Genomic DNA, 15278 nt, shown 5'->3' on the forward strand with positions numbered 1-15278 from the left:
TGGAAAAAGCGGAGCAATGTCACGCAAGAGGACATAATGCGGCGAACGCAGGTAAATGTTATGAGCTTTTGGAACGAACATTACACATTACATCTCTGGCAAAAAGAGAGCAGCTTTTACCTGGGAACACGACTGTATTAAACCAATGGGCAACATGGGCTGCAGCCCAGGCCCCGCCCTGCTGAAGGGGCCTCCCCAGGAAGTCTTCAATCATTTCACCAATCACAGGCTTGCGTCTAATGTTAATTACAGTACAGCCAATATGTGTTCATGAAGTATATAATACATATAAAACTATGTTTAAGGTGGAATAGGTATTATTGTTGTGTTAAAATATTGTTACAAAAACATTGTAAATCCATTCCTATCATTGAAAAAGGCTCACTGACATGTTGACTCACCCGCTGCCTGTGTTTATAGTCCTTAAATTCGGGTTTCAAAATCTGCAGTTGATGGGCCGGCGCTCTACAACATTGTATAGCTGTATAGCTGTTTCAACTTCAGCACGTTCACAAAGAAGGGGGAGGGATAAACAGTGTTGTGGTTTGACCGTATTTGTTGCTGCAATTCCTCTCTTGACCATTAGAAGTCTGAAATTACCTATTGTATCTTTAATAAAATCAACAAAACTTTACACAAAATGAACCTCCTCCACCATCTCATTCTCATAGGCCTGCTAACTGCATCTTTAGCCAACACTTTTGATTGGTCTTTTATGCAAGCCATAGTTTTCAGTTATCTTGTTGCATTGTAAGCTAGCATACATTGATAGCATACTTAAATTATTTGAAAATGAGGTCCTAAATTAGATGAAAAAACCATGGAACTGGGTCACCCTAACTTCAGCATACTGCATGATGGTGTTACCTGTGTCTACTCCACTGAATAGCATACTCTTTAAACCTGCAAGATTAGACCATTAGGCAGTAACACCTGTTTTTCCATTAAACAACTGTGAGAGTAGGGCATTAGGAGTATCATGTAGCCTCCGGCAAAAATGATCTTGTCAATGCTGAGCTGGCACAAAATGGAAGAGTCAGCTTTATATCTAATTTTCTAGAAGCCACTGGAGGTTGTTCCATCCTGGTTGTTCCAGCTTGCCCTATCAATTGACAAATTTCGAAATGAGTCAAACTGTCTTCGGTGACGAAATACTTTGTCTTTTTTAGCAATAAAGTAAAAAAAAATTTTTCTTCTAAATATAAGGCCAAAATACTTCTGACTTTTTTGGTGTTTGACCTTGGCCAAGTGCATTCGGTTTAAACCGACATGTTGCCCAAACTATAGCCATCCATCCATCCATCCATCCATTATCTTAATCCACTTATCCTGAACAGGGTCAATGCCTATCCCAGCATACATTGGGCAAAAGGCAGGAATACACCCTGAACAGGTCGGCAGTCCATCACAGGGCACGCACACCATTCACTCACACACTCATACCCACGGGCAATTTAGACTCTCCAATCAGCCTAACCTGCATGTCTTTGGACTGTGGGAGGAAACTGGAGTACCCAGAGGAAACCCACGCGAACACGGGGAGAACATGCAAACTCCACACAGAGAGGCCCCGGCCGACGGGGATTCAAACCCAGGACCTCCTTGCTGTGAGGCGGCAGTGCTACCCAGTCACAGTGCTATCCATGCCACCCTCTATAGCCAAAAAGTGCTCTTAAATACAAAATTGCAAAAGCAGCAACAGAGTGATCGCAAATAACAGAAAAGCGTCATATGGTGGACAACTTCCTTGAGAGGATACAACAGCAATGTGCCGTTTTATTTGCTGAATCTTTCAAAAGATGTATATTCTACAAAAACAAAAGTTCTACCTAGTTTTGTCACACCTTATCAAAGTGAACACTCTCATTGATGTTTGCTGAGAATGAGATGTAGTAGGGTTGGAGTTGATGGCACTGTCAAGTGTTTATATCTTAAATGATTTTACATCGTTCCTGTGCTGTTGGAGTGAGCTCAATCTTCCATTTGACTATTTTGTGAAATCTGCTTGGCCCAAATTGAACTTTTCCTCTCCCATTATTTGCAAATAATTTCGAGGACTGTCAGTTTGATTTCTGGCAGGCAGGCAGGCAGGAGCCAGCCTTATCACTTGAGAATTGATAAAGGAACATTTTTTCCATGTCAATATCACACAAGCTCACTCAATTTTCAGAAGTGGCACAAGATCAGCAGAACGAACAGCTCTAAACACGAGCCCATGACAATCGCAGTTAGAATACTGTTGGACACTGAAAAGGGAATTAGGTTGGTGCTTGAAAAAATGTTTAGGGATTAAAGGTTTAGAAGTCATACCCCTACTACATACTCCCAAATTGGCAGTGGAGATCCTAGATTTTAGGCAAGGCAAGGCAAGTGAGATGATTGTAGAGTCTTATCCACTGCCTTTTACTATTAAAGAAATTTAGATGCAGGACATTGTGACCATGAATGAAACTTCTGTATCAGTAGACTCAAACTCAATGCCATGGAGGTCTGTGTATGCTGTGTTTTTATGCAATTAGTTCAATTATTTGCTTAAGTAGTACATAATGTATATAAAGTGAAATTTGCTATTTCTGTCGTATGAATTGAAACTGTTGCTTATATTATCTGTGAGTCATTGGAATCAATTAAGGAAGCATTGGTTGGAATGAAAACCTACATACACGGTTCTCCGTGGCAACGAGTTTGAGACCACTGGTCTACATCCTTGCATTTAACCCGTGTTTCTGTAATGTTTCCTATCTAGAGCCAGAATTATTGGTCATGATTCTCTATTATACTTGGTATTGTAATGGTCCCTTTAAGATTTTGCAATATGTGTGAGGTACAATATATATATTTATGTTTTAAAACCAAGTCTACTCATGTAGTTCTTTCCCATCAAAAAAATGTCAAACAATTAGAAAAGATGTGGGTTAACGGCTTTAATTGACCAATTATGTGCTGATTAACAACAAAAAACCCATTAAGCCCATTGCCTTTCCAGGTCCAGGGTTCGAGAAGTTAACCCTGCCACCCAGAACACATTGCCCTCGACATTCATAGATGAGGGTGAAACACTAGGTTTTTTTGTTAACAAAACACACTGTACAAAATGCAATTAACAGAGTGGAGACCAATGGTCTCTCTTCCAGAACAATAATAATAGACTTACCTTTCTTTTGTTATTTGGACTGACGTACAAGTAGCTCAGAATTGTTTTCCCTCCCACTTTTTCATTAAGTTTCTCGTAAGTGGCTCCATAGTCTGTTGACCTGAAATTTAATTAGAGTCAATTATTGGGTTGTGGAAAATGAACATGACTGAGTACGTTCAATAAGGAAAGGGTAAGTGAGCAGTTTGATAATTCTGTCTTTAATATACAGCATGAAAATCAAATATATGCAACACAGGAAAGACAAAAATGGCAGGTGAAAATACAAATAATATTATAACATTGTAACAGACCAACATCCAAAAGAACTGATACAGTACTGTAATGTGTAACAGCATCAACCTCTGCAAGAAAGCAAACTCCCTCTAATTCAAGTGAAGACAATCATGTAAACCAGGGGTGCACAACAAGGGTCGATCCATTTCAGGATTTTGTGCCAACTTCTGGTCTAATGATTGAGTCAATTAAATTATTATCTTGTCTTACCTGTGTATGAGACTGCAGGTGTATTCTAATGATTTTACTGTGCTCAAGGCTTGAACCAGGGCAATTTATAGAGCTGTCAGCAAATTGAAAACAAGGCAATTGGTTGGAACAAAAACCAGTATGCAGACCGTACGCAGACCGGCCCTCGAGGACCAAAGTTGTGCACCCCTGACGTATACTCTGACAAAAAGAAATACAGTGGTATCACTGGTGACACTAATATTGCGACACATTTTTTTTCTGGCCAAATGCAGTCATTCAAACAAATATGCATAGCTTCAACTGTCTACGTTTTCTATTCTCTGAAACTTGGAATCTCAGTCTCTTTAGGTAGTGCTGTGCCACCCATACACTGTAGGTGGAGCTCTGCTTCTGAACCATGTAGACTCCTGGATGGCAGGCAGGAAGGCCAGCACAGCACCATCTCTGCACCTTACAGGGCACATAGTGCAGCAAAAGGTGTCTAGTCAGTCACTAGGATGGATTAAATGCAGAGGACGCATTGCGTTGCCTTAGAAGGCAATGACAACCACAAACAAATAAATAAATACATCAATAAATAAATAAATAAATAAATAGTCCTGATTACAGGAGTGGTGTACCTCACATTGCCAACAATAGCTGTTCCTATTGGCCCTCCGGTGCGGTGGGAGGAATCAATTGCAGTGGGACCCTAAGGAACACCAGCCAACTTCACCCCAACTAATTTGTCTGACCACTGCAGTGTGGTTGCCATAGCGTCTTACTCAAATGAGCTTTTTTATTTAGCAGTGTGCCTTACCTACCACACTGCCCTTTCTTCTTTCAATAGCACCTAAGTTTCCTGGCGGTTTGTTATCTCAGTGTGAGCTGTGGTCTAAATGCAATACTGTATCTAAGGGAATATAGAGATACTGCAGTCAAGCTAAGCCACTGATTACAGACACCATAAACACTTGGCTTTCTTTGTAAGTCAAAGTTGAGGTCAAATGGTGATTGAATCTATTCCTTGGTCATGTAAAATGTAAGTTTTAGTCACCATAGACAAAGGCATAACTTCAGCATGCATTAGCTACACAGTATGTAGGCTGCTAACTTAGCACTGATTTATGCACTGAGGTTTCTAAATACTTAAAGGGATTACTTTACACGCCCCTCATCGCTCTTAACATCGCCTAAATGCATATACTGTAGATCTCTGCAGAGGTCTCGCTCCCAACAGCAAAAAGGAATACTGCATTGCTATCAGCAGAAAGTGGGTCTTAATTACAACTTAACGATCGGCTGTAAGGGTTGTTTTTTTTCATGCTGAATGTAGTTTTTCTTTTTTGTGGTTTGCTAACCGTGGGCTAACCTTTGGAAAATCCAACCCTTGGAAGGCAGCAAAACACAGATGAAACGTGGAGGAAAATAATGCAGTTCCAACTAGCTAGACTTTATCCTTTCTACTCTCTCTACAGTTGATGTTATTGCAGACTGTGTACCTGAATCCATTTGAAGCATTTGTCATCAAAAAAACTGGGATCGGGAGGTACATTTTACATTTGTTCAGTATAATAAGCAAAGTAATATTAGAGTAATTATCCCAAATATTTTGATGGACATTCATTGTTCACTAAATAAGAATATTTACATACATTAATATTACCTGCTCATCTGTAAAATAGATGAGAATTCATTTTCTCTAAAGCTTGGCACAATTGTCTTTTATTACATCTGAATACATTTGAATGCATTTTAAAGTAAGAACTTGCTGCTTTGGCTTTTTGTTAAAGAAGCTTGCCACTCTGTCAAAGACCTGTGGCCTTATACCACGCCATGCAAATCGCTGTCATAATTGGATCCTTTTCTATTGCCACTTGCAAATGACTTCATTGGCATTCACACAGATGGCAAGGTTTTCATTACGTAGAAAAAAAATCTCAAGGTTGAGAAGGAGGGGTTGTCGAGGCCAGGGAATATTCAGCACTGCATTGAGACAAAGATGCAGTTGCACCCGAGGCTAAAAAGTCCTTTTAAGGTCCGCCTTGGTGATGGTAATGAGAAATTAAGAGGTCATATAAAGGAATGGGTCAGGGTGTTCATTTCTTATTTTATTTATTTATTTATTTTTACATGTCTAGTCTTCAATGAACTGTGAACCTTTGTCACCTTGAATAAACATGAATAAGCAACCAATGATACATTTCTGTGCTCGGTTATTTTATGCTATTCAGCTAATTTTGTCTTCATAGACACACTTACAGATACTAAAATTTTTTAGTGGAGGCTAGGGGGAGTAACAACAACAAAAAGGTAGCCAATGCCTTTGCAGATTAATAGGCTGGAGAAACTGATAATCTTGGTTTGTCTGAGATCTCTGCTTGTCCTGCAGTGCTGTTGTAGAAGGATTATTAATATTGTCTGTGTTGCTGTTCATGTTGTTGTTATTGCTGTTATTATTATCAGATAAAATAGAATATGGGGAAATCTTCCGTCTTATGAGAAAGGCTGCCACATTTTCCAAAAAGGTTTGGAATGAAAAGTACATCATCACCTGCGATATGATACCACCAGGTCCAGTGTTGCTTTACATGCAGGGCCATAATTCTTTTGGATAGGAGTGTGGGTGGAGGCTTGATGTTACTGTATGTTTCTACTGTCTAACAGCTGTCTGTAAAAGTGCAGGGTCCCCCCGGTAAATTGTACCTATGCTTATATGCTAGTGAAGGACTCAAATACCCTTTGCCACTTATTCTTGCTTCCCAGGTGGACAATGGGATCAATATTAGTATAGTTGGGCTTGTATATCAAGAGGTGGCATTCACAATTGTGTGTGGTGGTTCAGCAAAGGTAAATGGGTTTTAGGATATTCGGTTGCTGTGGGCCACCCAAGCCCACCCATCCCTATGCGGCCTGTTTAAGATCCCTGTTGGACCATCCTAGCCTTGGATGAAGTGCAGGTGACACAGGGTGGCCATTAGTAGTACAGTACTGTATGCTGGTGATGATTCTCCGGACACTGCAGTCATGGAGGTATAATTTGAACCAATCAGGGTGTGCACTGAAGCAGTCAGTCTGGGAGAGGATACCAGTCTGTCAGCCACCTGTTAAATATTGAGTCCACAGCAGGATTTTTTTTTTTTTTAAACATAGTGGCTTCAGATTTTTTTTCAGAGCCCATGGCCTCACATACACGTTATTTAAAACATACAGCGGCAATTTTTGCACACTTTGTGTTCTAGATTTAATTTGAAATGGTTCAAATTATTTTTTACCAATCTCACTACGTAATGATACAGTGAAAACAGATTTTTGAAAATCAAAACTGGAATCTTTCATCTACTTTCTGAAGCCACTGTATAACAGGAGAATCATCAGGTCACACGTAACCATTTTATGTTCCCTATAGGACTGATCATTTTGCGAGTGATAGTGAGCTGTGTTCCATTGGCTAACTTCTGAATTATGATTATGATTTCCATAAGTAGATAATGAAGGGATAATGTGCCCTCTTTATAGGCTGAATATCGCAGTGCTTGCAGTCCTGAGTAATTATGCATCTGCAATGTGAGCAGTGGGAAAGGAGAGGATATTAATGCAATGAGCTTCAGCGTGTCGTCCAGTGACAGCCATTTTGTTCTGCGCTGAATTCCATTCAAATCAGTCATTCATTTAATAGGAATTGGACCACGTTTCCCAGGTATCTCTCAGCTGCTGGCTGGCTGGCAGGGATAATACCATTGGGTTGGGATGTTGGTGTCTTCACTTTTCACATGTAAACCACCGATCATCAAGTGTGTAGGAAGAAATTGAACAAACCCAATGGAGACTATTATTTTTAATTGATGAATTTATATATTGGCATTGATTTTGTATCCAGGGTGAAGAAGGGAAAAATATTTCTAAAGCCAGTAATGCCTCTGCAGCATCATTTAGGTCTCAAACACAGAAAATAAATATTTTTTTTCTTTTTTCTGGAATGGCTTTTTTGGCAAACACTCATAGTTCATCTTCATGAATGGACTGTATTATTGTTGATCGATATAGACTCCTAGTTCAGACTTTGTGCTGAACTCTGCATTCAGGGCCTTTTGTATCCGTTTTCAGATTTCATCATCTGCTCAGAGTTGAAGGGTGGCTCTGAGAGTGACCTAAATTCATAAGGTTTTTTTTTCCTTCTCAAACCTGGGTTTTGCCTGGAAATGCTCACAGTGGGATGATTTACTCAAAGTTAAGCTGGAACATTCTGTTGCTTCTCAAAAGCAGAAGTGATTTAGGGTTGCCATAGTAAACCGAATGCAAAAAATGTTGTCCCCTAATTTGTGTTGTCAGCATGACTTGTTTACGAGACCAGAGCATTTCCCCCCCGTCTTCCTTTCTGATTTGGAATACCCAACTCCGTCTGAAATTCCATGTTTGTCTTCTTTGAAATTCCATGTTTGTCATCTCTGAAATTCCATCTTTGTCTTCTCTGAAATTCCATCTCTGTCATCTCTGTAAGTTGACGGGAGATGAGGAATAACTTGTTTTCCAAGGTGATGGCAGATTTCTCAGAATTTTCTCCAAATTTGTGATTAATACCCACTTTTAACTCCTCACACATCGTTGCTACCTCTTCCTAGATTGGGAAGAGCACGGATAAGTACACTCCCCCGATTGTGTGATGTCAAGCTGCCTTTCCCTCCGCAATCCCCCTGCACTTGCGTAGGCATTGAGTCTTGGGACTCTTCATGTGTAGATTGTGTAATCACACCTGTGGGTGCCTAACTGATTGGAGGGAGTCATTTATGTAAGATAAAGCTTTCGTCCCTCCCTGTCCTCGCAATACTGAGGTAAATTGAGCAACCTTGCAGTGGTTGCCATCCACAACCGGGCCCCCTCCACACTAGGACTGCCTGATACCAGATTAACCCGGAGAGTCACTGTTGAGCAGTTCGTTTTGGGGTCACCTCATGAAACCCTGCTTCCCTGAGTGATGCTACTGTAGGACTAGTGGTAAGTCAACGGGATCGCTGACGATCTGGGTCAACGTAATTGTTCTGGATTAAAATACTTTTCTGCGCTTACTGAGCTTGTGTGGTGTATTTGAACTTACGGTATATGTAAACCTAGTGCAAACACTCAAAGTGCAAAACACACCTTATGGTCCTCTTAGATGGCTCAATTTGAATCCAAAATGGTTACATATTTGACCAAGGTTTGGATCACTGGCTAGTCAACATTAGCACAACCTTTTTTCTCCATGTGGTGTTAATAGCTGTAACACAGTAAAACTGTAATACAATTACAACGAGCAAAGGATTTCACTGATGCCCGATTTTCTCATCGCAAATCTCACCACCCATCCACCCTAGGTAAGGAGTTATTGAATAAAAAAGGATCAGATTGAATTGGCCAGAATAGGCATCTGTCCAAGACACAGGAATCTGTCCTCTTTGTGATAAATGCAATTGGGTGGCACCATGTAATAGTGTGGTATGGCTGATGACTGCAGTCTGTAAGAATATCTGAAGGGTATAATATTGTGTCTTACCTCCACAGGGAACTTTCAGTGACACTGCCAAGGTTGAAGTCAAAATGCTTCGTCAGCATGAGAATGACCTGAAAAACAGAAGGATCCAAATTTCAGTTCCTTTTTTTCCCCAGCATGGTAAACAATAGTATATCTTACATATTTTACATATCATCCATTGTGTGATACTGGTTTAGCATGTACCCTTTCAGAGAATACATAGCAGCTCATTGTTAGTCAAAGCAACACTAAAACAAAAACTGTATTTTTACAGGATTTACAATGTAAATTCTACATACCTTTTTTAAAACAGAAGGAAAAATGCAGTGAAATAACAGTTTGTTACTTAAAAAATTGATGTTTGACTGTGATTAACATTTAATGTGAGGAAAATTGAAAATCCCTTAAATCTACAGTACCATCAATAACGGTCTTATATTTATAATATTCTACCACAAATTTACGGTAATCTACTGGCACCCCAGTGGCCTTGCATTCAAGTTTTCTAACTTTGACCATGGAGTGACTGTTGGTGTCAGACAGGGTGGTTTAGGTATGTCCAGGGATTTTCATGTACAACAGTCTCTAGAGTTTGCATAGAATGGTGCAAAAAGAAAAAACAGACTTAAATGATTTAACTGGAAAACAAACATATCTATCGCTATTTCCACAGTAACCTTGAGTGGTTGTGTGGACATCTGTGTGTATGCACTTGCATGTGTGTGACCACACAGCCAGAAACATGGATCATCATCATGTATTTCCACTGTGTTTCAGAGCCCATGGCCTCACATACACTGTTGAGATTCATGATATGAATTTCAAAAACCATGCCCTTGACTTCAATGTGTTTCAATACAGTGGCTGCACCATTAATAACCTAATAGACTCTCACAGTTCTTTACAGATTCTGGTAATGCTCTTCTGAAGGCTCAAAGGACACTGGCCGGCCCGACCACATTTTGGAGAAACAATACCCCCGTGAACTTAGCATTCACAAAACATTTTCTCCTCATTTGATGAGGAACTCAGATGTCAGTCTAAATCCTTTTCGCAGTTGACTCCTTTTCTCAGCCAAGGTTTCTGATGACCATGTAGGGAAAAAAATAAGAATAAATTCTGAGACTTTTTGTTGTAAAAGTGGTTAAAACAGCATGGCGTCCATCGGCAGAGCCCAAACAGGCTCGCCTTGGTGGCCGAACAGCATCACAGCAGCCGCTGTAATCACACTATGCCAACTTCAAAAGATGGCAATTAAAATCGCTGCTCAAGGCCCTGCTGGGCTGAAGTGCTTTTGTAATTGCCATCCACTTAGAATGCACTTTTCTACCAGTATAGGAATAAAGATGTATCAAAAAACTCACTTAGAATATTAAAAAAAAGAGAAAAAAGGTTCAGTAAAAGTACAGTAGGTGAGTGAAACTCGCATATGTATCACAAGAGCGTCTTTAAATTTGGAGCTGCGAGCCCAGTGCCCAAAACTGCGGACCTGTAGCAGAAGAAACCGCAGGGTTTCACTGGGCACCATGTTGCATTAGATTACATTACATTACAGGCATTTCACAGAGGCTCCTATCCAGAGTGACATACAGTGGGGTCCAAAAGTCTGAGACCACCAGTGAAAATGCTTCTATTTTGCATTCTTATTTTGCATTACTTTTTAATTACAAATTATATTATCAGCATAACAATTTGTGTGAAAAGTTGAAAATTTACATGAATTTCTTAGTATTTGGTATGTCCCCCTATTGCTTCAATGGCAATGTACACTCGAGCTGGCATGGACTCCATAAATCTGTGCAAAACCTGATGATTCATGTTATCCCTGCATTAATTGACAATGTTCCAAAGAGCATCTTGTGATGTTACTGAAAGATTGGCTTTTGTCAGTCTTCAAGTGTCCCCTTAAATGTTTAATGGAGTTGAGGTCAGGTGATTGTAGATTGTGCAGCAAGTAGTTCTTGCTTTGAAGTAACTTTAATTTGTTTGACATTTTTCAAAATCCTAAAACTTGTTTTTGTCATTGTATGAAAAAAAACCCCACAGATTTTCAATGCAGTCTCATCTCAGACTTTTGGACCCTGCTGTACAATAAAGTACATAACCATAAACAGGGACAAGTACTCTGCTGACCCTAGAGGGAAGTACAGTTCCATATGCTAGAAGTGACCACATGAATAAAAACTTGAACAATTTTAGATTAATCGGATAAAAAACTGACCAAGATGCAGCAATGAAACAGTTTGGGCAAATATAATATAAATATAAATGGCGGCCTGTAGCGTAGTGGTTAAGGTAAATGACTGGGACATGCAAGGTCGGTGGTTCTAATCCCGGTGTAGCCACAAAAAGATCCGCACAGCCGTTGGGCCCTTGAGCAAGGCCCGTAATGTAATGTAATGTAATAACATGAAGTCTAATAAAACAAGTATACATAAGTGCAATAATTACAATTCACTGCATGCTATTTCAGGTGCAGCCTTTTGACTTGTATCTGACAATAATGTCAAGATCCTATTCGCAATGAGGCCTTCCTCAGTGAGAAATCCTGGAGTATGAGAATATAGAACTGTAATGCATATTTACTTTAGCTGGTGAGGCCATTTTCAGAGGCACACATTTCACTAGTGTTGTATTTTCAATTTCAAATATTATACTGTGTAAAGTGTGTATAATAGTAGTATGCTGAACTGAGTCAACCCCTGCTTGAAATGTCCTCCAATTTTGAACTAATGCACCAACATGGAATACATTTGATAGCCCTGTAGATGACACATCTCTGCTAATGGAGTTAGATTTATCTGTTTGGGTTGGCGAGACAACAGTTTTTGATAAAAGCACCTGAAATGTAGCAGAGCAGGTGTCAACTTTGATTAAAACCAAAATGACGTACTTGTTTTCCTGTGGATCTCTTATTCCTTGAATTGCTGTTCCTTTGAGGGTGCCATGCGGTTGAATATATATTTTCTATTTTACTATAAAATTATGATGAATAGTCATTGAATAGTCAACAAGCTTACAATCACCCTGGTCTGTATTCAATCAAGATTTCTCAGACACTCATCACAAACGCACATTGTAAAGTTAGTTTCAGTAATTACTGAACACATGCGCCAAACTGTTTGGGAAGAAAACATGTCATACTTTTAATTCTTCATCAAAGTAAAGAAAAAATGTTGAATGAATCCCAGTCATGTATGGACAAATGCTTTGCTTGAAACCGATTTAATTCCAGCCACTTGGTTGGCTGTAAATGATGGACCATGGACCAAAACAGAAACAGATAAAAATATGGTTGGAGAAGACTCCAATCTGTGCCAAAGGTACATAACCATGAACTATTCGGTGATTCTTTAAAAAGGTCAAAGTATTAGCATGTTAGACTGAGAATGTTAAGACAATCAGTCAGGAACTGTATAATGCATTTGAAACCCAAAATGTTTTGCCAAACTGATAAATGATACAGTAATTAAAGTTCTCTAGATGACTGGTCCAATATCATTAGTATTCAAAAAGTATTTGAAGTCACAAGATTATGCACATTTTATTTATTTAACGCCATTTAAATGTGGATGATTTCAGCTTGGTAGTGCACACTTTATTAAAAAAATAGAAATAAAAAATTCTAATTTGAGTGTTGATTGATTGCTTTTTTGACTCATTTCGCCTTAACTGAAAGAAATCTCAAGGATCTTACAGCCAAAACTATCAGTAAATAGAAATGATCTGCTTGAGACAGGAGATAAAATAAATAATAGATGGCCAGGATCCGCATATCTTCATATAATTCTGTTTTAAGACATGGCATTGGCTAAATGCACATTATGATGCTAGTTTAACAAATTCACTTACTCAGAATTTCCTGCCTACTCTAGTGCTGGAGAGCCATTTGTATGCAGGCATTTGCAGATTTCTTTATCAACAAATTTCCCAACTGAGCACTTAATTAACTTAATTTAATTGAGTTAATTGAGTTGAGTGCTGATCTAGATTTGGATGCATTATAAATGTGAATAAAGGTAATTTGTGAAAGACACATCCTGCTTGATGCATTTTTATGCTAATACCCAGATTAAAGCAAACGTGTTTTCTACAAGCATAGACTGGTTATTAGTCTGGCTTGTATAAATGTATTTTTGGGTTGGTACTTCTTTTTTTGGTTAGGGTCTTAAAAAATAAGAATGTAATGTTAATGATATTGTTATTCTGTTTCATAATTACAGTACATTTGGGTAATTACCTTGACTTTTACCCTCACACCAGTACATAACCAGTTTCCATTTGCCTGGAGAGATGGCCAGTGAAAACTTGGATGACACGAGTCGTGAGCTTTCTCTTTGTGACAAAAGAATTGAGAAATTATTTCATTTTGGGCTCCTTGGTTTTGTTTTAGGAGTCAGGCAATCGCATTTGACATCAGAGATAAGGGTTCATTCCTCTGAATGTCTGAGTTTCCCATAGCCACCTGTCGAGTGTTGCCAGCTGGCTGGATTGATTTTCACTCATGGGATTGATATACTTGTTTTTTTGTTTTCATTATTTGTTATTTGTATTTCTTTTTGTAGTTTTTCGCCACTAAAACCATATCCTCTTAATAAAAACAGACAGTTGGAGATTGACTCTTTTCAGGGCAAAGATGAACTCTTTCCTGCGCAAAGACGCCCATATGCATACATGCATTTCCTTGGTGGCTAGTTTGTTTTTAAGAAGCCAGATGGCAGATGGATCCATGTTTGGCTTTTCCCACACCACACGGTGTTGCAGACACTAGCTTTCATTTTGCCCGTGTAAGAAGCCTTGGATTTGTCCTCTGTGGCTGGCAGATTATGTAACGCTGAATTTTGAAATAAGCTTTTCTAATAATACAGGAGTTTACTGGTGCCATAAAAATATATCCATTTATCAGACCTATCCGTTTGCAGACAGACGTACTGTACCGCAAGACGCAGATGCGGTGACTGGCTTTAATGCGTGGTGGTGTAGTATATGGTTGTAGACTCGATTTTCCAGGTGCGGCGTTGCCCTTGGCAGCCTGAGCATGGTACTTAACCTGAATTGCTTCAGTAAATATCCAGCTGGGTTGCATGTTTTAAAGAAGAGGAAAAAAAAAACACAAGCGATACAAGTTGCCCTGGGTAAGAGTGTCTTTAACTGTCAGGGTTGCAGTGTTGCCCACGGACAGCCACAACATTGCAAGAAACAAAAAATAAGTCAATCTTAGTTGTGTATTTAAGACAAAAAAAATTCCATTAAGGTGAGAAAGTTGGACTAATTTCCTGGATTTGCTAATGAGGGGGCAGTAACATAACACAAGCCAATATTTTCTACTTGACAGAAAAAAATATGATCTTAAGTGATATAAAAATGGTTGTTAAGACAGCCATTTTATATATAGTCAGGTCCATAAATATTGGGACATCAACACAATTCTCCTCTTTTTGGCTCTATACACCACCACAATGGATTTGAAATGAAACGAACAAGATATGCTTTAACTGCAGACTTTCAGCTTTAACTTGAAGGTATTTGATCAGGTGAACGGTGTAGGAATTACAACAGTTTCTATATGTGCCTCCCACTTTTTAAGGGACCAAAAGTAATGGGACAATTGGCTGCTCAGCTGTTCCATGGCCTGGTGTGTGTTATTCCCTCATTATCTCTTTTACAAGGAGCAGATAAAAGGTCTAGAGTTCATTTTAAGTGTGCTATTTGCATTTGGAATCTGTTGCTGTCAACTCTAAATATGAGATCCAAAGAGCTGTCACTATCAGTGAAGCAAGCCATCATTAGGCTGAAAAATCAAAACAAACCCATCAGAGAGATAGCAAAAACATTAGGTGTGGCCAAATCAACTGTTTGGAACATTCTTAAAAAGAAAGAACGCACAGGTGAGGTAAGCAACACCAAAAGACCCGGAAGACCACGGAAAACAACTGTGGTGGATGACAGAAGAATTCTTGGTGAAGAAAAATCCCTTCACAACAGTCAACAATCAAGAGAAGACTTCACCAGAGTGAATACAGAGGGTTCACCACAAGATGTAAACCATTGGTGAGCCTCAAAAACAGGAAGACCAGATTAGAGTTTGCCAAACAACATTTGCAACCAAGTATTAAAAAGTGAAAGTTTGATTTATGATTGTTAGTTTGTTAGTGGGAGGCACAT

General features: G+C 39.1%; 1 protein-coding gene across 1 annotated transcript in view; it reads right to left on the reverse strand.

Moving 5' to 3' along the window:
- LOC133118033 (VPS10 domain-containing receptor SorCS1-like) overlaps positions 1-15278 on the reverse strand; it is a 125030-nt gene that overhangs the window by 57073 nt on the left and 52679 nt on the right. Inside the window, exons 2-3 of the mRNA XM_061227643.1 lie at positions 9135-9202; positions 3155-3254 (exon numbers count right to left, since the gene is read on the reverse strand). Coding sequence (XP_061083627.1) covers positions 3155-3254; positions 9135-9202 — 168 coding nt within the window. The remainder of the gene's footprint in view (positions 1-3154; positions 3255-9134; positions 9203-15278) is intronic.

The sequence above is a fragment of the Conger conger genome, chromosome 18 (assembly GCF_963514075.1).
Source record: "Conger conger chromosome 18, fConCon1.1, whole genome shotgun sequence".
NCBI classification, from domain to species: domain Eukaryota; kingdom Metazoa; phylum Chordata; class Actinopteri; order Anguilliformes; family Congridae; genus Conger; species Conger conger.